At 40.2% G+C, this 26164-nt stretch overlaps 1 protein-coding gene across 1 annotated transcript in view; it reads right to left on the bottom strand.

Moving 5' to 3' along the window:
- The window catches only part of LOC120854094 (paired box protein Pax-3-like), an 82133-nt gene extending 59492 nt beyond the window's left edge, over positions 1 to 22641 (bottom strand). Inside the window, exons 1-2 of the mRNA XM_040227915.1 lie at positions 22520 to 22641; positions 1963 to 2245 (exon numbers count right to left, since the gene is read on the bottom strand). Of these exons, the coding sequence (XP_040083849.1) occupies positions 1963 to 2245; positions 22520 to 22641 (405 nt within the window). The remainder of the gene's footprint in view (positions 1 to 1962; positions 2246 to 22519) is intronic.
- Positions 22642 to 26164: the final 3523 nt, after the last annotated feature.

Below are 26164 nucleotides of genomic sequence, written 5' to 3'. Positions count from 1 at the left end.
TTCTGAGAATTTTTTTTTAAGTATTAACTCATGTTCTCTATGTATGACTCTTAGTTTTTGTGAAGTTAGACCACCAGGCTAGGTTTCAGAGTAAAACGCACATGGAGTTAAATCCTGAAACTGCCATTTTCCCAGCAGTGTGGCTGCCAGCAGTTATTTAACCTCCCCCGCCGCCACCTCACGGAACTCAAGTGTAAAACAGGGGCAATAATTCCTATTTTGCAGGGTGTTGTGATGATGGAATTTCTAATTACACATAAAGCACCCAACAGGAGCGCCCTAGAACTCTGCCGAGAGCTGATCAGGAGCGTGGGGTCTCCCAAGGCGCACAAGTACCCTTAAGGAAAGTTCCAGCCTTGAGCAGCAATAACAAGGCCAGTCTGTTGCACTCTTTGCTGGTGGCTGTGAGATCCCACCTTGAGAATGAGCAACTTCTTCTCTATGGTTTGAGCCCGACCCTGCCCTGGGAAGCCTCTGAGCTCCTGGGCTTTCTTTCTTTTTTTTTTTTTCTTCTGGGATTAGGAGTGTGCTGGAATCAATCACATTCCAGGAGGCAGTGCTCTTAAGTGTTTTTGGAGTTTCCACGAAGTACTTTTCTCTGCTCACAGAAAACCATTCTTTCCCTTCAACCAGCCCCGGAGAACTTTGCTCATCGTTGCCTGGAAGATGCCTTGATCCGAGCAGGACCTCCTCGAGCAGCTAATACTCAGAGCCCCCTGCGGTCCCTCCTTGATCCCTCGGGCTCGCACCGAGGCAGGCACTTCCTGATCTCTCCCTCTCCCCCTCTACTCCCACTGAGACAATCCCCCGGGCACAAAGACCCCCTAACCTCCTCCAGGCCCTCCGGCCCGGGAGAATCGGAAACTGCGCTTTGATTTCTCTACTGCAAGGAATTAACTTTTCTTTTCTAGTAGCCTGGAAGTCTCATTTTTCTCATGAATACAAAATTAAATACTGTATGCAACGGCGCTGTTTAAACGAATTATCTTTTAAATTTCCTTTTCCTAAAAAATCATAAAGTGAATATGAATATGGAACTCTTTAAGTTGGGCTTCAACGAGGTAACTTGTTTCAGGGAACGTAACTTGACTCCACCTCGGAAAACAGGCGTGGAATTTGATGGATTGGTTCCCTCTCCATTGTGAAATGCTGCACGATCCCTAGACGGACTCCACCTTGAAAGGTACAGATGTGGCCACACAGCTCTAAACTTCAGTTCAGTCTGAAAGGGAGAAGTGGACTCTGCAATTGTGAGGTAGTTTTGTTTAATGAGGCAAACTGGAAGCAGTATAAATAACTACTGATAGTTGAATATTAGGTATGGCCTGCTGGTTAAATCTAGAGAATATTCACAGAATGGACACACACAGGTACATCATAACACAGGCTCCTTTTTTTGGTGCGCAAAAACTACCAAATGGGGGGGGAAAAAAACTCCCATGTAGATATATATTTTGCTTCATCTGTCTACATGTGCTTTCTCTTAACAAGAAAACACAAAAAAGTTTGTTGACTAAAGGGCTCAGCATTTTTAGACCTTGAGATAATATCTAATTCCTCACACTCTCTGCCTGACTATTGATGCTATGAGGTCATGGTAATTCAAGGTGTACACTGTTTCCCTTTACTTTTTACTTATACAACTAAACAGCCAATTAATAATAGGCTTTTATGTTTTAAGCATTAGTAATTTGCTAGAACAATTGCTTTCCGCCTCCACAGCTACCAGAAAAATTAAAACCAGCTTAGTCTGTGAATTGTTTTAATTACTATTGTAGGTTTTACCACTCTAATTATGGAGACTTCTGCTCTCAGTAGCTTCCACTGGGAAACTATTTCCCAGACATTGGTTCAAAAACATCCTTCCTTTAGTGAAGAAAAAAAATAATCATTATCAACTAACTGTCTTGGTTGATCTTTTTGAATGCTGATCAGATTGCCTGTAATCACTGGTCCAAATACCCTCCCGAAATATTTTTCTAAACCAAACAAGAAGGGCTCCTGAGGGGCGAAGGGCCATGAGCATCTGCGAGCAGCACAGACGTTGGGAGGCCGGGCCTCCAGAGGCTTTTGTGTCCGTGGGGCCTCCCTGCTCTGTTGCCGGTGCGGGCCGCCACCACTGCCGGCCGCCGCCACTGCCGGCATCCCTGTGCGATCCCGGCTCAGAGTCACCACCAGAACTGGCCGGGCAATGTCCAGGCAGAGGGCAAAAGGGGCTTTGGACCGATATGGACAGCAAACCCTTCTAGAGAAATGAGAAGAAAAAAAGAACCGCTTCAAGGAAGAGGAATATTTGAGAAACATTTTCCCTCCTAAAACCAAGTGCGCTCAAGAACATTTGTATTTTATGATGAATCAAATTAGGACTAAATCAATATCACACCATTCAGTTTTGGGGGGAGAACTACAGTGGCGGAAAGAACAGTATATTTACATGCCCCTATGACCTTGGGGCTTTCCTGGTGGCTCAGACAGTAAAGAATCTGCCTGCAATGCAGGAAACCTGAGTTTGATCCCTGAGTTGGGAAGATCCCCTGGAGAAGGGAATGGTTACCCACTCCAGGATTCTTGCCTGGAGAATCCCATAGGCAGAGGAACCTGGCAGGCTACAGTCCATGGGGTTGCAAAGAGTCGGACACAACTGAGTGACTCTTAACATAAATGACCTTAGAAGAAGTGTTTCAATTATTTCATCTACAAAGTGGGAATAATAATATATACCTCATAGCATTCTTTTGATGATTAAATTATATAATGTACGTGAGGCTTATTATTATTACTTCATATTTATTATGAGAACAATTTTTCTGATTTCATTATTAAATGACATTTAATAAACCAAATAGGTTAATTTTGTAAAATATTGAATAGCCTGTCACAAATTTAAATACAAAGCTTATATTCAGAATCTGAATGATGACCCTCCCCCCACCCTTTTCATTGACCTAGAGATAAACTTTGACCTGTTGTTTGATAATCACACTTTTTCTGAAGATGCCTTGTTCCTTTTAGGTACAATAGCTTGACCCCAGAATCTGGAAACTGACATGCATCAATATACCTCTTTCCTCCCTCTTTCACTTGCCAGCAAGAACCTTTAACCTTTGGACTTGATTCCTAACCCTTGCATATTGTTTGCAATTAGAGAATATTTGGGGCAGATGGAGGATTCTTTTTAATCTGTTTTACTGGGTACCGACCCTATCTTTCTGAAGTGTGGATCTGCAATTTAGTTCTTAAAAAAAAAAAAAAAAGTAGTTCTCTTATTGGTAATGCTGAGATATTTTCCCCCTGGGTCTTATTCTCTTGGGTCAGATCTAGGATTGAGTGCATGGCACTGATTTTATACACACTATAAAAATCTCAAACCCTGAGGCATTCTGTGAAGTGAGCCACTAGACTGACCTCAACAAGGAAACTAGAATGAGAAAAATTCTTCCTGCAGATTTGCACCTCAATGGGTTCCTTTTTCAAAACATTTATCTTAAAGTTTTAAATTTTCCTAAACCTAATTTATTCTATATTTTATCTCATCTACAGCTGCTGAGATCTACCTTCCAAGAATGGCTTATTGGAAAAGGAAGAACCTATTCTTACTGTTTCTAAATGAATACTCACACGTGTGCACAAGCACACACACAGGGCAGCAACCAACACAATGTATCCAACACAACATCATTGTTGAATAAGCCCATTCCCCACTTCCTGATACATTCTAAAATGGACATTGCTGATTCCTGTCATCATATTACATTAAAGGCAGGAATTACATTGCTTCTGCCTGTTTTATATCTAGATCAAAAGGTTAAGACCAAAAGACTGTACAAAACAAATAAGCAGTTTGCAGGTACTATGTGATATATCAAATATAAAGACCTGGCATAGCATTATACCAATCAACATCTATTAAGAATATCAAAATACAAGGGTTTATAACTACTAGTCCAAACAGAGAAATTCCACTGGGAAGTAACACTGATTGTGTTTAGAGAAAGAAAAATACAAATGCCTATGTTTTTTAAAATACTTCAAAGCCAGAGCTGGTGCTACAGAATTCAGCATTTTTGTCCTTTTAGTTTTAATGGAAAAACTCAAAAGATATCAAATAACTTTTGCCATAGAATCTGAACTGCAGTATTCTGGAGTCATTCTCTCCCTTTTCTCACAGATATACAATAGGAATTTATCTAAAAGTAAAACGGCCTCAGGAGAATGAGGTTTTCAGGCTGATTCTGCTACGTACTCCTAGCTCAATGACTTCAGATCAACCAATTCTCTGAGGCTCACTTTCATCTCTGAGGGGGGGAAAGCCATGCCATTCTGCAGCACATCACAATATGAAGTAGCAAACAAAAACTACACGTAAAAGAACTGCAGAGAAATAAAGCATTATAATTATTTGCTGAACTGTGTTAGTTTCACTGAACTACATGCCTATCTCGTCTTTAACTAAGAAATCAAAGAACTAATGTTCATTTACCTGTAGCTATGTTTCAACACAATAAGGTCTTGGTTGAGGAACGAAAAAAGTATTTCTGGAAACACAAAATTTAAAAATGATGCTCTCAATGTAAGAGACCATTAGCAAGAGCCACCTAGACTTGGTATGATTAGAATGACACAAGTAGCCACATCCCTCACTTCTCAATGTAAAATTTCTAAAATTACTTAACTGATAAAATTTAACCTTGGATATTCATCTCAATATACAGTTTTTAAAGAGTAACTTGAAATAAGCAGACTTTAACACAAAGCTTCCAAAATTTAGATCAACAAACTGAACTATTTTGGCAGACCTGGTATGCACATAATGAGCTGCCAAGAGTTTCAAGATAATTGATTTTAACAGCATCCCTCAAAAAACCAACCTTCTACCTGTACGCCAGGTATTAGTGTGTTGAATCCTTAATTATAAAGCTCACTTTCATAATGCTCACATTAACTTTATAAGTGTTAAATGTTCATTTTATTCTAAGTGTTAGAAAATGGATAGGACAAACACACTAATACCTGGCATACATATCATTCTGTATAAAACATAAGGACATGGCAATCAAAGTTCACCGGAATTTTGCAATGAAGTTCTAGACTCTAAGGAAAAGTCGCCAAGAAGATTGTGACATCTTTCTAAGAATCCTCTTCTAAAATGGGGCGGGGGGTGAATTTCTTTCTTCCTTCAAAGCAGAAAAAGAAAACAAAACTTCCTAGCTTCTACTTCCCTTCCTGAGTTCCTGGTGTTCTAGTTTTTAATTCACGGGAAGAACACTTGCCTGGAAACCCTATAATGTTGCACATTTGCAAATGTTTTGAAAGGACCCAAAGGCCTAAAACTGTATAAATTAAATAAATGATACACAAGCCAAGGGCAGGTTGACCTGTTCTTCATGAACATATATTAAATGTTTTACGTATGCTTTCCTTGAGACTGAAACTGATTCTGAGTGTTGCGTGACCAATTCAAAAAGCAGGTTAAACATATGTGGTGTTTCAAAGTTTATCTCTCATGTAGACATAACTCTGCTCAATTTCTCTGACTTACAGCCAACCATTTCACTAAAACTGAGCACTTTACATAGAGGAAGAATTTGTAATAGAATGAAATCTCCAATCTAATAATTTCATTAATTTTGTGTGAAACAAAAACAGACTTATTTTATTTTCACTCTCTCCTTTCCAAAACTATTCAAAACCAAAACAAATGCCTTTCAAAAATTAATTTGCTCCCAGGAGGAATTTTCATAGCTATAAGATTAGCTATAGTGAAAGTGTATGTGGAAAATCATTAGAATAGCTAAAAGCAATTTTGAAAAGTTTGGAGGAATCATATCACTGAATTTAAAGAATTACTACAAAACTATAGTGATGAAGATATTGTGGTACTGGCAAAGGAACTGGTTTATAAATCAATGGAACAGAATAGAGAGTTCAGAAAGAGACCCACACAAACACCACCAGTTGATTTTGACAAAAGTGCAAGCACAATTCAACAGAGAAAAAAAAAATCTTTTCAATAAATGGTGTTGAAACATTTGGACATCCATATGCAAAAACAAATAACCTTTGCCCTAAACATAAAACCACGTGCAAAAATTAACTGAAAATGGACCACAGGCCTAAATGCAAAATCTGCTATATAGGAGAGAATCTTCATAACCAGGGCTATGCACAAGGTTCTTACACATGATACTAAAAAAGCCCAACCATAAAATTTTAAATCGACAAACTGGACTTCACTGAAATCAAAGTATTCTGCTCTGTAAAAGACACTGTTGGAAGAATGAACAAACAAGCTAAGATCAAGAGCAAATCACATATTTGACAAAGGAGTTGAATCCAGAATAACAAGAACTCTCAAAATTTAACAATAAGAAAACAATATAATTTTAAAATGAGCAAAACACTTGAACAGATATTTCACCCAAGAGAATATAGGGATGATAAGTAAACACATTCAAAGGTGTTCAGTATCATTAGTCATTAGGGAAATGTGAATTAAACCATGATTAGATATCTCTAGACATCTATTCAGAATAGGTAAATTTTTAAATACTGACAATATTAAGGCTAGCACCAACACAGAGCAGCCAGACCTCTTATCCATTGCTGGTGGAATGCAGAACGGTATAGCCATTGCAGAAAATGGTTTGGCAGTTTCTTATAAAGTTAAACATACATTTAATATATAACCTAGCAATCCCACACCCAGGCATTTACTCAAGAGAAATGAAATTCTGTGTTCGAACAAAACTTTTACACAAACATGTATGCCAGCTCTATTTATAATGAACAAAAACTGGACATAATCTAAATGTTCCTCAACAGGTAAATAAATAAACAAACTAGCACAACCAGTCAGTAGGATACTATTCATCTATATGGTTCGAAAGGATACATGCACCCCCATGTTCATTACAGTGCTTGGCTACGTCGGTAGCCAAGACATGAAAGCAACCTCAATGTCCACTGACAGGTGAATGGATAAAGAAGATGTGGTACATATATACAATGGGGTACTACTCAGCCATTAAAAAAGAATGAAATAATGCCATTTGCAGCACCATGGATGGGCCTGGCAATTACACATAATAAGTGAAGTAAGTCAGAGACAGACAGAGAAAGAGAAAGACAAATATTATATGATATTGCTTATATGCAGAATCTTAAAAATGATATAAATGAACTTATTTATAAAACAGAAACAGATTCACAGACTTACAGAACAAACTTATACATATTAGGGGGGAAAGGGGAGGGATAAATTAGGAATTTGGGATGGACATGTACGCACTGCTATATTAAAAATAACCAACTAAGACCTACTGTATGGCACAGGGAACTCTGCTCAATATTCTGTAATAACCTAAACAGGAAAAAATTTGAAAAAGAATACATACATGTATATGTATAACTGAATCACTTTAGCTACATATCATATCTGAAACTAACACAACACTGTTAATCAACTCCAAACTAAATAAAATAAATACTTCAAACTAAATACTAATTCCAAACTAAACTAAAACAAATATGTCCATTTTTTAAAAGAAATGAAATATTGACACATTCAATGGCTTGGATGAATCTCAGAATAATTATACTGAGTAAAGGAAACCAGTCTGAAAGAGTTAAATACTGTATGATTCCGTTTATAGGATATTCTTAAAAGGACAAAACTGGAGAACATACCAGTGGTTGCCAGGAGCTGGGAGTGGAAGGAGGGTGTCCATTCAAAGGGAGAGCATGAAGGGATCTTGGAGGATGAAGGAACTATACTGTATACTGATTGTGATGGTCGTTATATGAATATATACATGTGTTAAAATTTTTTAAAAGAATAAACGTATGTATATACAAGTTCATAGAAGTACTATTCATAATAGCCAAAAGGTGGAAACAGCCCAAAGGCCCACCAGTGGATGATTAGATACACAAGCAGTGGTTTATACATACAAATGGAGTATTATTCAGCCGTAAAAAGGAATGAAGCTCTGACACACGCTACAGTGTGAATGAACCCCTGAAACATGATGCTAAGTGACAGAAGACAGACACAAAAGGTCATATGATTCTGTTTGCATTAAATAATCAGAATATTTAAATCTACAGAGATAGAACACAGACTGGTAGTTGCTGGGGGATGAAGGAAATGGGGAGCAACTACTTACTGGGTACAGGGTCTCTTTTCGGGGTGATGAAATGTTTTACAGCTAGGCTGAACTGGTGGTTGCATTACATTGTGAATGTACTAAATGCCACTGAATTGTTCACTTTAAAATGGCTTGTATGAATCTCACCTCAATGCAAAAAAACACTTAAGTCTATTTTATTATATGACCATTTCAAAATATAAATTTAAGTCACAAAAAGAAGGAATCTAGAAAAAAATAGAATTTGTAACTCCAAACTCAGATCACCTCTTTGAACAAAGTGTAAAGGAAGAGTTTGAGTTAGGCTGTTACATTCCCAGGACCTCACTTCTGTACATCAGGCTCTGTTCTTCCCAAAAATGCTTGTCAAAGTGGTCACTCAGAGTGGGAGAATTTTTTGGTTCCATTAAAAAAAAAAAATGCTCCTCAAAGTGGTCAGTTATAATGAGAAAATTTTTGTCCCATTAAAAAAAAAAAAGAACTGAAGTATATGAAATCCGTTTTCTTTTCAGACAACACTTAACAATAAATGTTAAAGAGACATATTTTGATATGGATGGACATGTGAAAGATTCATGCTAAGTGAAATAAGTCAGACAGAGAAAGACAAGTTTAAACTCTCCTTTATATGTGGAACCTAGACCCAAATGGTAGTTAGCAGGGGCTGTAATGTGGGGGGAAAAGGGAGATCTTGGTTAAAGGGTGCAAACCTTCATTTATAAGAATAAGTTCTGGAAACCTAATGTACAGCACAGTGATTATAGTTCAGTTCAGTTCAGTTGCTCAGTCGTGTCCGACTCTTTGCGACCCCATGAATTGCAGCACACCAGGCCTCCCTGTCCATCACCAACTCCCGGAGTTCACTCAAACTCATGTCCATCGAGTCAGTGATGCCATCCAGCCATCTCATCCTCTGTCGTCCCCTTCTCCTCCTGCCCCCAATCCCTCCCAGCATCAGGGTCTTTTCCAATGAGTCAACTCTTAGCATCAGGTGGCCAAAGTACTGGAGTTTCAGCTTTAGCATCAGTCCTTTCAATGAACACCCAGGACTGATCTCCTTTAGAATGGACTGGTTGGATCTCCTTGCAGTCCAAGGGACTCTCAAGAGTCTTCTCCAACACCACAGTTCAAAAGCATCAATTCTTCGGTGCTCAGCTTTCTTCACAGTCCAACTCTCACATCCATACATGACCACTGGAAAAACCATAGCCTTGACTAGATGGACCTTTGCTGGCAAGGTAATGTCTCTGCTTTTCAATATGCTATCTAGGTTGGTCATAACTTTCCTTCCAAGGAGTAAGCATCTTTTAATTTCATGGCTGCAATCACCATCTGCAGTGATTTTGGAGCCCAGAAAAATAGTCTGACACTGTTTCCACTCTTTCCCCATCTATTTCCCATGAAGTGACTGGACCGGATGCCATAATCTTAGTTTTCTGAATGTTGAGCTTTAAGCCAACTTTTTCACTCTCCTCTTTCACTTTCATCAAGAGGCTTTTTAGTTCTTCTTCACTTTCTGCCATAAGGATGGTGTCATCTGCATATCTGAGGTGATTGATATTTCTCCCGGCAATCTTGATTCCAGCTTATGCCTCTTCCAGCCAGCGTTTCTCATGATGTACTCTGCATAGAAGTTAAATAAGCAGGGTGACAATATACAGCCTTGACGGACTCCTTGTCCTATTTGGAACCAGTCTGTTGTTCCCTGTCCAGTTGTAACTGGTGCTTCCTGACCTGCATATAGGTTTCTCAAGAGGCAGGTCAGGTGGTCTGGTATTCCCATCTCACTCAGAATTTTCCACAGTTTATTGTGATCCACACAGTCAAAGGCTTTGGCATAGTCAATAAAGCAGAAATAGATGTTTTTCTGGAACTCTCTTGCTGTTTCGATGATCCAGTGGATGTTGGCAATTTGATCTCTGGTTCCTCTGCCTTTTCTAAAACCAGCTTGAACATCTGGAAGTTCACGGTTCACGTATTACTGAAGCCTGGCTTGGAGAATTTTAACCATTACTTTACTAGCGTGTAAGATGAGGGCCATTGTGTGGTAGTCTGAGCATTCTTTGGCATTGCCTTTCTTTGGGATTGAAATGAAAACTGACCTTTTCCAGTCCTGTGGCCACTGCTGAGTTTTCCAAATTTGCTGGCATATTGAGAGCAGCACTTTCACAGCATCATCTTTCAGGATTTGAAATAGCTCAACTGGAATTCCATCACCTCCACTAGCTTTGTTTGTAGTGATGCTTTCTAAGGCCCACTTGACTTCACATTCCAGGATATCTGGCTCTAGGTGAGTGATCACACCATCATGATTATCTGGGTCATGAAGCTCTTTTTGTACAGTTCTTCTGTGTATTCTTGCCACCTTTTCTTAATATCTTCTGCTTCTGTTAATTCCATACCATTTCTGTCCTTTATCGAGCCCATCTTTGCTAAGAGAGTAGATCTTCAATGCTCTCACAGCAAAAGAAGAAATACTCATTATGTGATGTGATGCAGGTATTAGCTTGCTAACATGCAGTTACAAGTGTATGTTCTGGTAGTCACTGTGCAATATACAAGTGTATCAAATCAACACACAGAACATCTTACACTCACACCATGTTATATGTGAATTAAATCTCAGAAAAGCTGTGGGTAGGGAGAAAGCAATCTATCTAGCCTTTTGAGAATGAGGTTGTGTTACAGAGTATCACTTGTTCACTTTCAACAGTGGAAAGATGAAAGGGGGTGCTTATTTTGCCTTTTAAGACTGAGTGGGTCTGGCAACAGGACCCCTTGTTGCCTTCAGCTGCTCCCCAGTCCCCAGGTACTCCGTGGGTCTGACTGCTCCATGCCTTTGTCGTCCATGCTGTTCCCTCTGCCTGTAACGCCTTTCCTCTAGTTCTTGTGCTGATCAACTCCTGGTCATCCTCTAATGCTCAGCTCTCACATCTTCTCTTCCAGGAAGCATCTCTGAACCTGGAGATGGCCAGATGAACCTTCCCCACATTTCCTTGGTGCCCTGGACTTTTAAAGTATAGTTGATTGGTGCTGATTGTTGTATATTTCTCATAAAATAGTCTGAATTGGTTTCTGAACAAGTGCTGTTATCTCCTTATTCACACAGGATCTGTTACTCTTGCTTTAAAATGACTTCTAATTCCCTAGGTTCTATACTTTCCCAGTTGTTTTGAGCTAGCCTCCTATGGAGTCTTCATCCCGACAGCAAGATTTTTGCTCCATCTCTCTCAGGATACTGAGAACTAGAACATTAAGCTAACCATACTTCAAACAATTCCAGAGTAGGACGGTGGTTTTGACATCTTAGTGCATGTACATAGAGTCTGATGGAACAGATAGAATTCTCAGTTAATGCCTCTGAATAAATCAAACTCTTAACTAACCCATCAGTAAAGTAACCATTTCCCACTCATGCCATAACCTGGCTCACTGGTGCCTGGAGAGGATATCTCTCCAAGGGCCAGCCCAATAGTACGGCCATACCCAGTAGCTGATCCAGGTTTGGCGGGACCTTCTTAAGAATATAAATTCACAACTACAAAAGCCAGGTACAAAGTGAGTATTTATTTTGAATGGGAGAAAATTTTCAGTAAGTTATTACTGGAGTTACCTGTTATGTTTACCTCTCAAGGCAGTTTAGTAGGAATTCTTACACAAAAAGTCATCCTGATTTCCTGTCCCCACCCAGGACTCTAGCACCTTCAGGGACTCGTGGACCTAAAAGCCCTATACTTGAAGCTTTATTTGCTTCCTGGGAACTCACCTCTGAGCCACATCCCACAAATAAGATTAACAAAGACGGTACTTGACACTTATTGAGGGGCACTTGTATCCCTGTGTAGTCTCTCATATAATTTTTTTTTCTCATATAATTTTTATCACAATTTTGTAAGGCAAATATTATTACTGGCCGCACTTCATAGACTTACCAGCTGCCAGAGTTGCCAGGCATGCTCCCTGTAAACAGACCCCCTTCTCAGTACTTTCTTATTGTCACCTGCCTTCCCAGAAGCCACAAGCCAGTTACACAGTGGCAGTTCTGGAGTCCAGCGAACCTAGACCAGCTGGTCCAAGCCCAGCTCTGCCTTTACAAGCGGTGTTACTCTCCCACCTCTGTATCCTTAGACAGAAAATAGGAATACATTTATATTGCTGCTTTCTCATTACCTGTCTGGCCCCTGGAGAACTGACTGTTGATCCAAGGATAGGGATAAATTCTGATTTGGGGGAAATCATTAAAACCACGAGATCCAAAAGATCATACAGATACTAGGAATTCCTCATGTATCTCTAGGAAGCAGCCGAGGGGATGACAGAATGGAGTTCTTTGCATTACAGACCTATGAACGGATGTGGAATTGAACCTGAATGTAGCCGAGGCTATAAGTGCAGTAACTGCAACTGATGCTCTGTAAGCTAGACTCATCCATTTCAATTCAAATTCTCCACAGGTATAAGAGCAAATGATAAAATGTATCTTCTCTCAATTCCTCCCACCCTCTCCTTCCATCTCGCTATGTCAAAAGTCTGTTCTCTATGTCTGTCTCCATGTTTCTATTCCTGTCCTGTAAACAGGTTCAGCAGTACCATTTTTCTAGATTCCATATATATGCATTAATACATGAAATTTGTTTTTCTGACTTACTTCACTCTATGTAACAGGTTCTAGGTTCATCTACCTCACTAGAACTGACTCAAATGTGTTCCTTTTTATGGCTAAGTAATATCTCACTGTATATATGTACCATAACTTCTTTATACATTCATCTGTCATTGGACAGCTAGGTATACATTACCATATGTAAAACAGATAGCTAATAGGAAGTTGTTGTATTACACAGGGAGCTCAATCCAAGTGCTCTGTGACAACCCAGAGGGGTGGGATGGGGTGGGGGCTTGGGGGGAGGTTCAAGAGGGAGGGGATATATGTATACTTATGGTAGATTCACAGTGTTGTATAGCAGAAGCCAACACAATATTGTAAATCGACTGTCCTCCAATTAAAAATTAAAAAATGTTTAAATGTGTCTTGTCTTCAGAACCAGTCTCCTAGAGACTGCACAGGATTCTGAGTTCAGGAAGGGTGGGCAAGCTTAACACAGGAGACAAAAGGGAACCCAAATTGTTCTTCTTCACCACTATTCCCCAGCCTTCACTTCTGGCAGCAAAACTGGGGATTTGCGTGGGGAAAAGAGCTAGAAAGGTAAAAGTTTGTGAAAATCTACAAATCACCCAGGATTAGGAAAAAGACAAAGAATAACAAAGATGCTCCCAGTCTTTCTTCCCACTTTGAGCTGATTTTGATCTGAAAGTTATATCAGTTTTTAGCATTCTAAGATGATGGACATTTCCTAATATTTCCAGATACTGTGATTTTTTTTAAATCATCCTGAAAAACATAAAATTGAGCTCTAAATTGAGTGATTTTAAAACTAAAATAAAACAATTTTCCCAAATCTGTCTAAAAAAAATTTCTCTAAGTGGAAAAGTTTCCACAATTTTTTATTGGTGAAAATGTCCTAGATTATTCTATTTCTATTGCCTGAGTTTCCTCTTCTGGCTTCGCTGGTGGGCCAGAGGGTGAAGAATCTGCAAGCAGGTCACCTAAGGAAATTTGTAAATTCACTGAATTCCAGTTTCTTAAGCAGCTACTGCTCTCCATTTGAACTTTGTTTCCAAGTAGAAAAAACCCTTAGGCTCCCAAACATTGTTCCATCCTATGTAGCATTACACAGGGCAAGAGAGAATTTGTGTTGACACTACTGAATAGCTGAAGTTATTAATATATTAAAAAACTGACCATATAATTTGTTCTCCTAGCTCTGTTTACAATTCACCCTGGGTGACCTTCAAATCAGATTTTAAGAAGGCAGTTTTCAAGTGCCAGGACTGGTGTGTTAAAATGCCGAGCAATTGAGTACTTAGTTCAGTAATGGACTTTTTACAAAGGCAGAAACTTTTATATTAATAGATACATTCTGGAACAATATGTCAAAAAGCTGCATAACAGACCCTTTAGATCTATTACTGTCCCTCCAAACAAAACCCATTATGCACAAAGCCAACATCAAACAGCAATCCGCAACAGCCCCTGTTAGGAAGGATCCGAATACAGTCCTCAGCGGCCCCTTTAAAAGGCGGCCGCGTTTTACAATTGGGAGATCAGTTCGACCTATCTGCAGACATTCCAACGGGGGCTTGGGGTTTCCCCCTCTCTTACCCAGACACCCCTGACGGAGTTGGAAATCTTTCTAAAATCAAGTTTGTTCACACCATTCAAAGAAGCGGTTGATGCTCTTTTGTTTTTTTACAATGACCCCATAAAAGTGGAATCCAAAAATATCGTTCCTAACCCTAGGAACAGAAACCCATTCTGCCTCCGATCAGTCCTCCAGTCCTACCTCCTCCCCTCGACCGTCTACTAAGGTTAGGGGCTTATTCTGGACTTTTCTTGCAAGAAAGTGTCTCAACAGCCAGGCACGGTGGGAAGAGCTAGGGTCCCAATGGCGGCTTCACTCAGTTTCCACGGAGGCAGCGGGAACGCTCAGCCCAATCCTTCATATAATTTGAGCACAGCTTTTGCAGGTTAAGTTTTTTGGTTGTTTTCTGTCTCCCCGCGAAAGAACTTTTCTTGGATGGCTCAACGTGTTTGTCTTTAAGGGTTGTGAAAGGAGAAATCATGCATATTTCAGCCAGCTCCAGATGAAATGAGTTAAGTGATTCTCCAGCATGCTAATGTTTGAAAATGCCATATTTGTGCCATATTTGGTCCTTTGACTAGGAACACAACTTCAATGCGACCTCCTCCCCCATGCAGCCCCCTTCCACCTCCTCCCACCCCCTCCTACCCCTTTATGTATATATGTTGCATAATTATGGAGCAGTGAGTATTTATCACCTTTTCTGGGCAGTAAGCAGAAAGAAATACAATACCATTACTTCCAGTTACTGCCTTTCCCAAGATAATTAGGTAACACAGTCGATGGAGCTCCGATCGCCTAACGCTGTTCAAGTTAAGTGATTGACATGGCTCTGTCTGGCTGCTCTATTAACTGTTTCATTTTGTTGCTATTTGCAGTTTGCTTGGCTAATACTCCGAACAAATACAGACTGTTTCTTTAGCCCTTTTTTTCTCTTTGACCTTCTCCTGCCCATTTTCTTTGACTCACTTCAAACTGTCTTGAAAAGGCCTGTTGAATACACACAGTCCATCAGAGGCCCAGGTTCATCCCTACCCCTGCCCTGAATGCCTTACTTCAAAGATGGGCCGCATTCTTTAATTGCCCTTTGAATTAATATCAAAGGGTCACAATGCGAGTGCCAAAAGAGAAAGGGGCTTTAATGAAGCAAAGAGCTACCATTCATTTGCAGATAAGCACGTTTTTATGCCTGAACGGTCACCGAAGCTACAGGCTTCAGGAAGAGGAGGCTGTCCGTCCTGAGAGGACTTTCTTAAGTAGTGATTAGTTCAAACAAACAAGAGTAAACAAATAAAAGAAAAAGTCTACAGACAGCGACAACATACAATAAATAATAAGATGAAAATCAGGAGTTGCACATCCCCCTCCCGTACTTCCCTTAAAAAGAAAAAAAGCTGCACCTAATTAGCAAATCCATTCACCATTTTTAATCCCATATTTCAACACTGAAATTCCAAGGACGAGGGTTCAGTCACATGCCTGAGATGAAATATTTTCAGTCTGAAATTTTGCACCATGGGTAACACAGAGGGACAAGTGTATGACTTTAAAATGTATGTATTTTTATCTTTCAAAATACGTCCCAGTGCTCAAGACATAATTACTTTCAAAGTGAATGCTTAAATAATTGATTCTTCATGAACACTTTCAGTACAGACACTGTCGTTTGCATCTAAAATAGGAAAATACCTCTGTGTATCTTTTTATGCATGAAGGTCATATTTTCCAACTCTCTCCAATAAATCACCATTTAGTGGCCATTGTCTTCATGGTGGTCCCTATAATACTGTAGCAGCAAGTCTAGAATGATCCACTAACAGAACCAGAGGTCACTGTAAGGTAAAATACAGCTCAAATCATAAATGATTACAGAGTGAAACAGTAAGCTATGCTTCCCCTCGTCATCACTCGCCTTTTGGAGAGCTTGGTGATTAAGGAAGGATTTCAGTCCTGGTGAATTATCATCCCAGCTGAAACTCAGACAACATTCTTGGTGCCCAGCTACAAGTACATGGCTAGCTTCTGGTAGACATAACATTTGGACCATTGCCTGGACATTTCTCTTCCATGGATGCCTTGGTAAACAGAGTTTATGTTACTCTCAATGACGTAACAAGGAAAGTCCTTGTTCAAATGTTCCAATCAGTCTCCAAAAGTGATTTGCCAGTTTTGATCTGTGCACACACACAAAAAAAAAATTGCCATGGCTATGTTAAAAGAAAGAGAGAAAGAAAGTGTTCTCCCTTATCTTTGAAGAAATCAAAAGCATCTTCTCTTCACTGGCCTTCATTTCCATGGGCTTGTCCATCTGGTTCAGAGTTGCCAAAACAGAGTGAGAAAAGGACAGCAAATAAATGTCAGAGAGGCAGCCAATCTGCATAAATCTCCAACTCCTTCCAGAAAGACTCCTTCCTGGCCTGCTGGGCCTTCCAATTTTGTGACATGAGCCAACGGGCATCGGAACAATATGGAAATCAAAAAGACTTATTTTGCACAAATCCAAGCCTTTAAAGCAGCTTCTCCCATACCACTTTTCCACTAGATGTACACCAGTGTGCCGCTCTGCAATAAAGCAGTATCATCCCAGCAACCAGGTCCCACATGTCCTGGATATAGAATTATTTCAGGGTATTCTGGACTGACCACAGGAAGACCCACTTAATTCTTATTAAACTGTACTCTAAGAAAGCACATTAAGGCAAACAGGACACCAAATCTTGTTTTGCTGAACACAAAAGCGATGGGTAGATTATAAACAAGTAATTCTTTATACTTGCCCAGAACTTGAAATGTATTCAGGGCCACTAACACATCATAACAATTCTTGGAGACAGCAGAGCATCTTACTGTCCGCCTCACTTCAGAGGAATCCAACTCGGAATGGCTACTGAGTTTCCCTTCATCACTCAGCTAGCTATAGAGACTGAACTGGGACCTAAAGCAAAATCTTTTAACAACAACAACAAAAGAAAATCCTTCATAAAAACCATGGTTACATCTGGTGCAGAACTAGATCAGCAGTCCAACTGTGTGGGTTTTTGGTTTGTTTTTTTTTTTTTTTTTTACCAAAATCCACAAGTGGAATAAACTTCAAGACACTGCAGATCCAGCTTCATGAGCCACAAGAAAATTGTTTGGACCATGTATTTCAATACTTCCTCAGGATGCTACAGTCAGACAAATACAACCACTGAGAGGCTCCATTCAAACATGGTACTGATACTGATGATAAAGGTACTGATGATCACGATGAAGTCTTGCATTCCTCCAGAGCTTTAACTCTTTCATATCCACTATCGGATGGAATTAAATAATTCTTTGACATGAGAAAACAAATTTTTTTCACTCTCATTTCAAGTGCCAAGGAATACAGTAATGTAAGTCTCTAATATGTCAGGTGAAGTAAAGCAACGTGAAGTTTTTAAATCGAAACAGCTTAGTCACTGAAGCTACCCCAGTCATAGATTTCTTATCGTCTCTGTTACTCTCAACAAAACTAAGGGGCACTTGGTACTTAAGTAAAATTTGTATCCCCAAGAGACAAATCGTTCACAATAGAGTTCTCTTTTCCAGCCACCTACTCTTTTGCAGCTTCTGAAATTCAGGGTCACGGAAAAGACCCTTATCTGAAGCTTAATTTGCAAGCTGAATAAATGCAACAGGAAAGGTACTGCAACTTCACAGATAGCTGTTTTATTAAAGGGGCTTTCTAGACTTAAAGCCTTGTCCAGATGCAAGCTACATCTCCCTCCCAAAGTATTCCACTTTCTCTGCGTCACCAAGTCTCAACTAACAGCACTGCTGGTTTTGCATGCAACCTTCTAGGCACACAATGTTGACCTGAGAGCGGATGATGACTGTTAGTAGTTTAGGAAAAACCGCATACCAGTCTCCACTGTTTATCCCCATCAGGCATTGAAAGCACACTTGCAAGACTCTCTCACCTTGAAGAAAAAGCAGAGTAGGCTGTCCTGAAATCTGGAGACTTACAAAAGTGGTATTAGCTTGACTTCTTTTAAAATGTCAGTCTACCTCTTCTGTTCTTGCTGCCACTTCTCCCAAGAAGCAGCACGGTGCCCAAGCAAGGAATAAGTGTTATGTCAACTAAAGAGGCTTAAAGGGGAAGAAAATGTGATCTAAACAAACCTCCCTGAGCAGACATCCTGCTGTAGTCTTCAATGGGAAACATTTGTTATGAAGTAATAAGAATTTGCATAATTTTGGGGAAGACTTTGTTTTCAAAGTAATTCTCTTTTTCACCTGCTTAGCCCTTTGCCGTGTATGGCTTTGGTTAAGTTTTGTTGATGGAGGCTCATGTTTAACCAACTGTTTTTAATTTACAAATTAAACTTGTCAGAAGTAGAAATCCTTCCCTTGGAACTCTTCCAATATGTCAAGAATTAATTCTAATGAAAACGGCATTGCCTAAATGCAGGATGGCCAGTCACTTATTTTATTTACACAAAGTCCTTCTCAGTTTCTTTGATAAAAGCAGCTAAATCTTTTTCCTCTTTCATGTTTTGTCAGCACTTGATTCCTTTTGTCCCTTGGCTATTTGCCTAGCTGTGGACAATAAGGCAGGAAGAATAGAAGCAGATTGTTGGAATGGCCCTCAATAAACCTAATTATGACATGTTGACTGCCCTCACCATGACACAGTCAAGGGACCCAGGCTTATTCAATTACCCTTGCCAGGTTTCTCTTTCAGACCTAAAGTTATCCTTTGACTGTTTGTATTTCTGAACAGTATTCATGTTCATTGTGAAAGAAAATCCCCTGGACTTTGAGGGGTTTTTAAGTTGATGCTGTTATTGTAGCTAATTTTTATTAACTGAATGATAACATGATAAAGAAATAGACTTTTGTTATGTAATAAGAACAAATCAGTGTGTGCTTAAAAGTTACACCTCACTTTCCCCTCTCTTCCAGCCAGCCTGGCAGGACATGTAACCTGAATTAATAAACAAAATAATTTCTCCAACCTGCATGTCCCTTTCAACGTGATACTGAGTTGAGCTCCACAGATAGGCACTGTTGCTTCAGAAAGTCCTCTTAAGTTAAAAAATAATAATCACATGATTGAGGGTAGCTTGGAGTTCTGTTTTTTTGTTTTTTTTAAACCACCAAGAAGGCTCCTTGCCGTATTAACCACAGAGAACATAAGTTCATGGGTACCTTTATGCCAACAGCGATTTCTTCAGCTGTTGAGATAGACGGGATACACAGTATTTAATTAAAACTCTGGCTGCTGGTTGGAGGAGCCCTTTCCTCCTCCGACAGATTGTTCAGAGATCATGCCAGTGGTTCCTCCAAAGCCAGTGTATAAAAGCTGCGTGTCAAGTGAACAAAAGAGTGGGAAAATGAAGGAATGCCAAAAATCAGCTCCTGATCCATCCTAGCTTTTAAGTCAACTAGGTCTGATAGAATCAATAGTCAATTGCATTTAAAGCTATAGGAAGCCTAGCAGGAGTGACTGTTTTGTAAGTTGCAGCATCTCTGGGTAATTTCTTTTTCTTTTTCCTTTTTGTTTTCTCTTGAGAAACTCATTGTTCTCTTTAGGTAATTTGACAGCTCTTGGGACTATAATAGAGTAAAAAAAAAATCAACCACAATATAAAAAAGTTGGTGCTATAATTTCTTGAATTTGTTCCTCAGTTCACTTTCCTTCATTAAAAAACTCCCGTCATTCGAGTAAAAGCAAATCTAAACTGTTATCCATCCTACAAGTGAATTTTTGGAGTTTGGTGGGGTTTTGTTTTTCACTTTCTAGGGAAATTATCTTTTTAATCTTAATGTGAGAAATCAACTTCAGGAAGGAATCTTCTTTCTGTATATAAAGATACAAAATCCTTAGCCTCTGAAGAAGAAGTTTAAATATTCCTTTTACTTCCCTAGAACGTTTTTTCCTCTGTGGGTCCCTTTCCTCGCAAACAGCAACAGTTTCAATTTCTCCAAATCCTAAAGGGATATTTTTCCTCTCGAACATTCCAACGGAATTGTACAACAGTCTTTATAAGTATTATTAATATAAATATGTAATGTATATATTATTATTTGGCAGTTATATTTACTTTATAGAATGTCATCTTACTGTTTAGTTTTAGCATTTGTTGATTTCGTTTTCTTTCATTCGTATACATTTGCATTCACATTGACTTTTAAGAATTGTCCTTCTGAACAATTACAAAAATGATCATAATGGTACTCTATCTATAAATAAATAGTAGCATGGAAAACAGTAAAAAGTCTTACCACTAGAAAGTTGAGTGTCCTTCCAAAGTGTTCAAATTACTTTAATCAGCAAATGTAACCTCATGTATAAAGTTTTAAAAAGTCTGCTTTTGCTAGAGTGGAAATGTTATTAAAATATCCAAGATGTCTCAATATTTTAACCTGAAGCATATGTATTTTTGCATTCCCTAAAATGTTTTAATGTTTTTATATAGTTAAATAGAATAACAAGTCTTCTTCGATTCTCAACTAGCACTTCCCTAAGAAAACATGAAAAAAAAATAAGTACAAGAAATCAAATACTCAGATCGAATACTGCTCACCACCCCAAACTTGGCATTATAAATGCCTGCCGTTTTAAAAGTTATAGTTATCTGGCTATTCAAGCTATGTTAAACAAATGAATGCCATAACTCTCACAAATTCGACTTCTTCAAAGCTGATGGAACTCAATTCACGTGGCAGTATAAGTCAGAAGTTTGCTTATGGATACAGAAAAGGGAGTCAATAATTTGAATTGTTTTGATTGGTATGGAGTTACTCAACAAAAATTCTAATGTTGACTAAAAGTAGCTGAGATCAGATTTCTTCTTTAATCTATAGGTCAAGTAGTGACTTTCTCTCCTATCAAATAAAAATTTTAATTTGTGATTCAAAGTTCAAAATTGCAAAACATTTGATCTGAGTACAGGATAATCACTAAGAAAAACAGAAACAAGCTCTTTCATATGGTAAACAATAGTACTTATTATTCTGAATGTATAAAGGGGTACAGTTTCTCTTCCTGATATTCTAATTTTATAATGTTCTGCTTCTGTTTTTAAAGATTGGTATATACGTTGTAGTGGTATTCGCTTACAAAATCTATTTGCTCAAGATAAAACTACAACAAAATTAGAGCCACATATTTCAGATACATAAGAAAAGTTATAAATGCAAATATTAGATTGGCTATTTTATATACTCTTAAAATTCCTCAAATAAAAAATGACTTTTCACAACACATTTTACATTGTTAATTTTATCATTTGGTCTTTGTAATTAAAGGCTGTAGCATTTGAATGAACCATTGTCTATTTTCAGAATATATATTAAAAAGTTGATAAGTAGTATGTGTTGACTTTTGAAATAATTATCCTCCACAAACATAAAAGTTAAAAAGTGAGGGGGAAAATTTTATTGAAATCTTCCCTTGTTAGGCTAGGACATCTTGCTTTGAACTGTTTTCAATGTAACAAAAAAATACTTCTCACATCCTCTCCAAGTTTCTAAAACGCTTCATAGCAAAGTTCTCAAAAAAATGATAAAAGTTTTTAGATGCGAACTGCTGCTGCTGCTGGTAAGTCACTTCCAGTCGTGTCTGACTCTGTGCAACCCCGTAGACGACAGCCCACTAGGCTGCTCCATCCATGGGATTTTCCAGGCAAGAGTACTGGAGTGGGGTGCCATTGCCTTCTCCGGTATTATAACTCAGAAACAAAAAAACAAATCTTGTTTATCCGACTGAGTTTCTGAGAACTACAAGTGAGGAAGCTAATTTAAGTTTAAGAAATGACAGCAGAATTCGATGAAGTGAACGCACCATTGTCTTGATTCTCTCCTCAAGCCCAGGCAGTTTCTAGCTTTGATCTTGTCGGCTGCCAGAAATCTGTGCCCCTCTCTGGGTGTCAGGGAAAATGTCCAGGCACAGATGATGTGAAAGAAGGAAAGCTACCGTCCTGCTTAAGCAACTCTAACTTAAAGCAAAGTTCTCTAACCAATTCCCCCAGGCCTTTCCAGCCTCATCTGGAAGCTGCAGCTATGAAAGGAGGACCAAGAAAGCAAGCGTTTCCCCACATGGATGGGGAAAAGCCAGGGTGTCCACCTGCTCAACAGTACAGCAAGGCCCCACTGCCACTATCCTTCCCCTGAGGCAAACAACAGGCAGGAGCTGCTCACCGTCCAAGACACTGAGGGGCCACAGGCCTCTCCATTCTTGCGCGGATTCCCTGACTGCCTGAGGCCCCACTGTTTCCTGAAACAGCTGTCCGGGCCTTCCCAAAGTCTATCAAGAGCTTCATGTGACCGCAGCTGCCACAACCTGCCAGGCTGGGAAAGACCATCACCTTTACCTAGTTGTAAAGACCTACAATAAATGTCTAAAAATTGCCAAATACACCTTAACAGCTGAGGGCACCAAGCCCCCACTCCCACCCCCAGAATTACAGTCATACCCACCGACCTGTACACAGTGAGTGGATGGAGGTTCCTCCAGATTGATGGAGCTGGTGGTCTATGATCCCTGTAAGGGTCTCCACACAAGGACTGAGAATACTGTGCAGTAGAAGGGCCATGTGGGTGAATTCTCAGCACCTTTGGATTGCTAGACACAGACTTTGGCTCCATAAGTAAATAAGGTAGGGCATAAGAAACAAGGAAGCATCCTGGAAACTTTTAAAGTCAAAGATACAAGTGGAGGGTAACTGAGTATCAGAATTATTATTATCATTGCTTTGCTCTCAAACACAGCTGTGCCAGGCCTATACTGTATGTACAGGCCGCCTCTACCTTTCCCACACTAAACTGAACAAGGACAAGGGTAGATGCAGTTTCATGGGACCCGAAGCTTTTATAATTCAGAGAGCCCCTGGAAGGGACACCCGCAGGTGAGGGGCTCTGGAATTGAAGGTTCATCAGCTCTGCAGTAAACCCACCTCTGCCCAGGACTCCTCTCTCATTCTTCACTTGAGAGGGCCGAGGAGAGATGGGGGCTGTTTCTAGGTGCTCATATGCACTGTTGTTAATACTTGCAAAACATTAATCAAGTCTAAGTGTCAACTTTGGGGGCCCAGCAGTAAGCCAAGATCATCAGAGTCAACAAACCCAGCAGGCTGTTTCTGAACCCCACATATCACAGGTGGACCAAATGCCAGGGGTCCCTCTGGGACCCTAGTGGCTTACATCCTCCAAAGCCACATGTTTCTGAGCTCTCCAGAATGCCAGCACTGAGACTTTAGGAAGCTCTTGCATTCCGGAAGACTCCTGGAAGTGCTTCAGAATACTTTCCAGAAGCTCTCCTAGCCAGTGGATCCATCATAAATGCCCCTTGGGCCCTATCTGTTTTGAGGAGGAGAACCTCACTTCTTCTGACCACTGACAACTATCCAGGCACCACTGGAAGCACGGATACCCAAATCAGATATCTGCTTCCTTGGAGGATTGTGAGCACAGAGGCAGGATGGGCTCCAAAGTGCCCTCCCTGGCTCCAAGCCAGAACAGACGCTGCATGTCCTTCCTCTGGCCCTGCTTTTTGCCGGAAAGCCCAAAGGACACAAGCCAAGGCCCTTCCCTGGCATCCTGGATGTATTGGAAATCCACCTGCAGGGGAGAATGCTCTTGAGCCCCACCTGGCCCTGCCGCCCTGTGAGTACTCAGTGGGGTACCATGCCCTGGAAAGCCACACTCACCAGCAAAGAGCTTCCTTGGAGCAGAACTAATCCTGCCCATCCACAGTGAAGCTGGTATCTGCTGGGGTGTGACCTGAGGGGCATCAGAAACCTGCCCCTTGCCTCCATCAAAAAGCTGTCCTACATGGGTACCTGGAATTCTGCCACTGGGAGTTCATTCCTCTATGCCAGGAAACCAGCTCCCAGGGGCCTTTTAGAAACTGCAAACATCCTTAGGAAGGGTAACAGTTGAGTCTTCATGTGAATGAGGTAAAATAAAGCTCAGTGGAAGCAATGGTAGGTGTGTGCGTGGAATCAGGGTACACAAGGGGAGAGTAAACCAGGCAGAAAGAAGCAGGATGGCAGGGAGACAGGAAAGGAGAGGGAACAGCAGCTAAGACTGACCTCCCCCTTGTTACCCAAGGTCAGCCCATAAAGCCCTTTGTGAAGGGCAAGTGAAAAAAACATTTTCAAGGAGTTTGGGAACAGATGATTGAGGGCAAGGAGATTATCAAACATCCCTGTAAAAAACCCAAACTTGGGACTTCCCTGGTGGTCCAGTGGCTAAGACTCTGAATTCCCAATGCAGGGGATCCAGGTTTGATCCCTGGTCAAGGAACTAGAGTCCATATGCCACAACTAAGAAATGGTGCAGCCAAATAAATGATCTTTTAAAAAAACCAAACTTGTTCCAGTAACATCACTTCTTATTAAACCATGGTCTGAGTGACCATCTTCTAAAGTTTTTCCAAAAGGATTTTCCAAGAACCAGAAATGTCAATGTGAAAGATAATAATTATCTTCCCAAATGAATTTAATTTGAGCTTTCAATTTTAAAAATAAATTAAAAGGATTCATTTCAGGGGAAAAATCGTTACTTTTAAACGAGTAACATTAAATTACAGTAATTCAATAAAATGATGAAAGTTCGCCAACCAGCAAAATGAAGACCAAATTCGGCTCTCTCTGTCATTTGTATTTTGTAATAAGGAAATTGTTCCTCTCCTTATCTACCCAAGGTATCTGCTAGGACTCCACTGGGAATAAAAGCTTGTGCAGTGGCTGTTGGTTTCAATTTTTCTAAAAAGACAAACCACATGACACAAAGGTGTGCCAGGGAATGAGTACTTGACCTGAACACGATTTGTTTGTTTCCACATCCACTTATTGAACCTCTGATGAAAACAAAATGAGGCAGCCTTCCCAGCCCCCAAAGAGCTTTATGCTCATGACGACCCAAGAAAACCCACTTTCCACAGGCAGGATGAAGGCAGAGGTTAAGGCTCAAAAAGTTCAGACAAAAGCCCAGGAGCTAAATCCAAAATAAGCCAGGGCTTGAGTTACCATCCGGGCCCTCTACCTGGAACTGATTCCCTGTAGAATGGGACAAATTCCCCGAACCAGGCATCACGCCTCACCCCTGCACTCTTAGCCAGCCAGGTTCTTCACAGATTCTGATCCGATGCTAAGTCCGCAGTCCTTCATTTCTTCTCTTCTTTCAGACAAAACTTCAGCGCGGTTTCCGAGCTTGGCAGGGCTAGCCAGTCACCACAAGCAGACATTGGCTTCTGGTAAGAGACTACACAATTTGCTTTCCTACAGGCCCCTGATAAATACGTGTTGCGTGCACACGAGCCCCAGATGTGTCCTGTAGGAATAAAGTTAGGGCAAATCTACAACCCGGACAGTTTCCATCCTGGTTAGCTTCCCAAATCCTATTCGGCACTGGCGTCTTGCAGGTTCCCCGAATGCATCGAGGAGACCCGGATGCACTGTGTAGCCAGGACGGCAGGTTCCCCGGATGCACTGTGAGGAGACCCGGATGCACTGTGTAGGCAGGACTGCAAGTTCCCAGGATGCACTGGGAGAGACCCCATTTATCTGCTCAACCTCCTGACATGGGCTATCATTACCCTTTAGAAATAGTCTAAGAGGATATAATAAGTTCTAAAAGTTTCCAAAATATATCCAGTAATTCCAGGCACTGAGATCCCAGTCACTTGGGAATCTTGCAATGGAAAGTTGAAGCGTTTCTCCAGGTGAATTCATGGGTCTCTTTTTAAAAAGTTATAAATCCAAAATTCAGAGGGGGCAGCTCTCCCAACGAACTCCCTGCTCCCTAATAGTAAGCCAATTCCCCAGAGAACGCCTCAGCCTG

This window comes from Oryx dammah, unplaced genomic scaffold, assembly GCF_014754425.2.
Source record: "Oryx dammah isolate SB20612 unplaced genomic scaffold, SCBI_Odam_1.1 HiC_scaffold_27, whole genome shotgun sequence".
NCBI classification, from domain to species: Eukaryota; Metazoa; Chordata; class Mammalia; order Artiodactyla; family Bovidae; genus Oryx; species Oryx dammah.
Note: the sequence above shows the minus strand (reverse complement) of the source record. Positions and strands in the feature narration are given on the sequence as shown.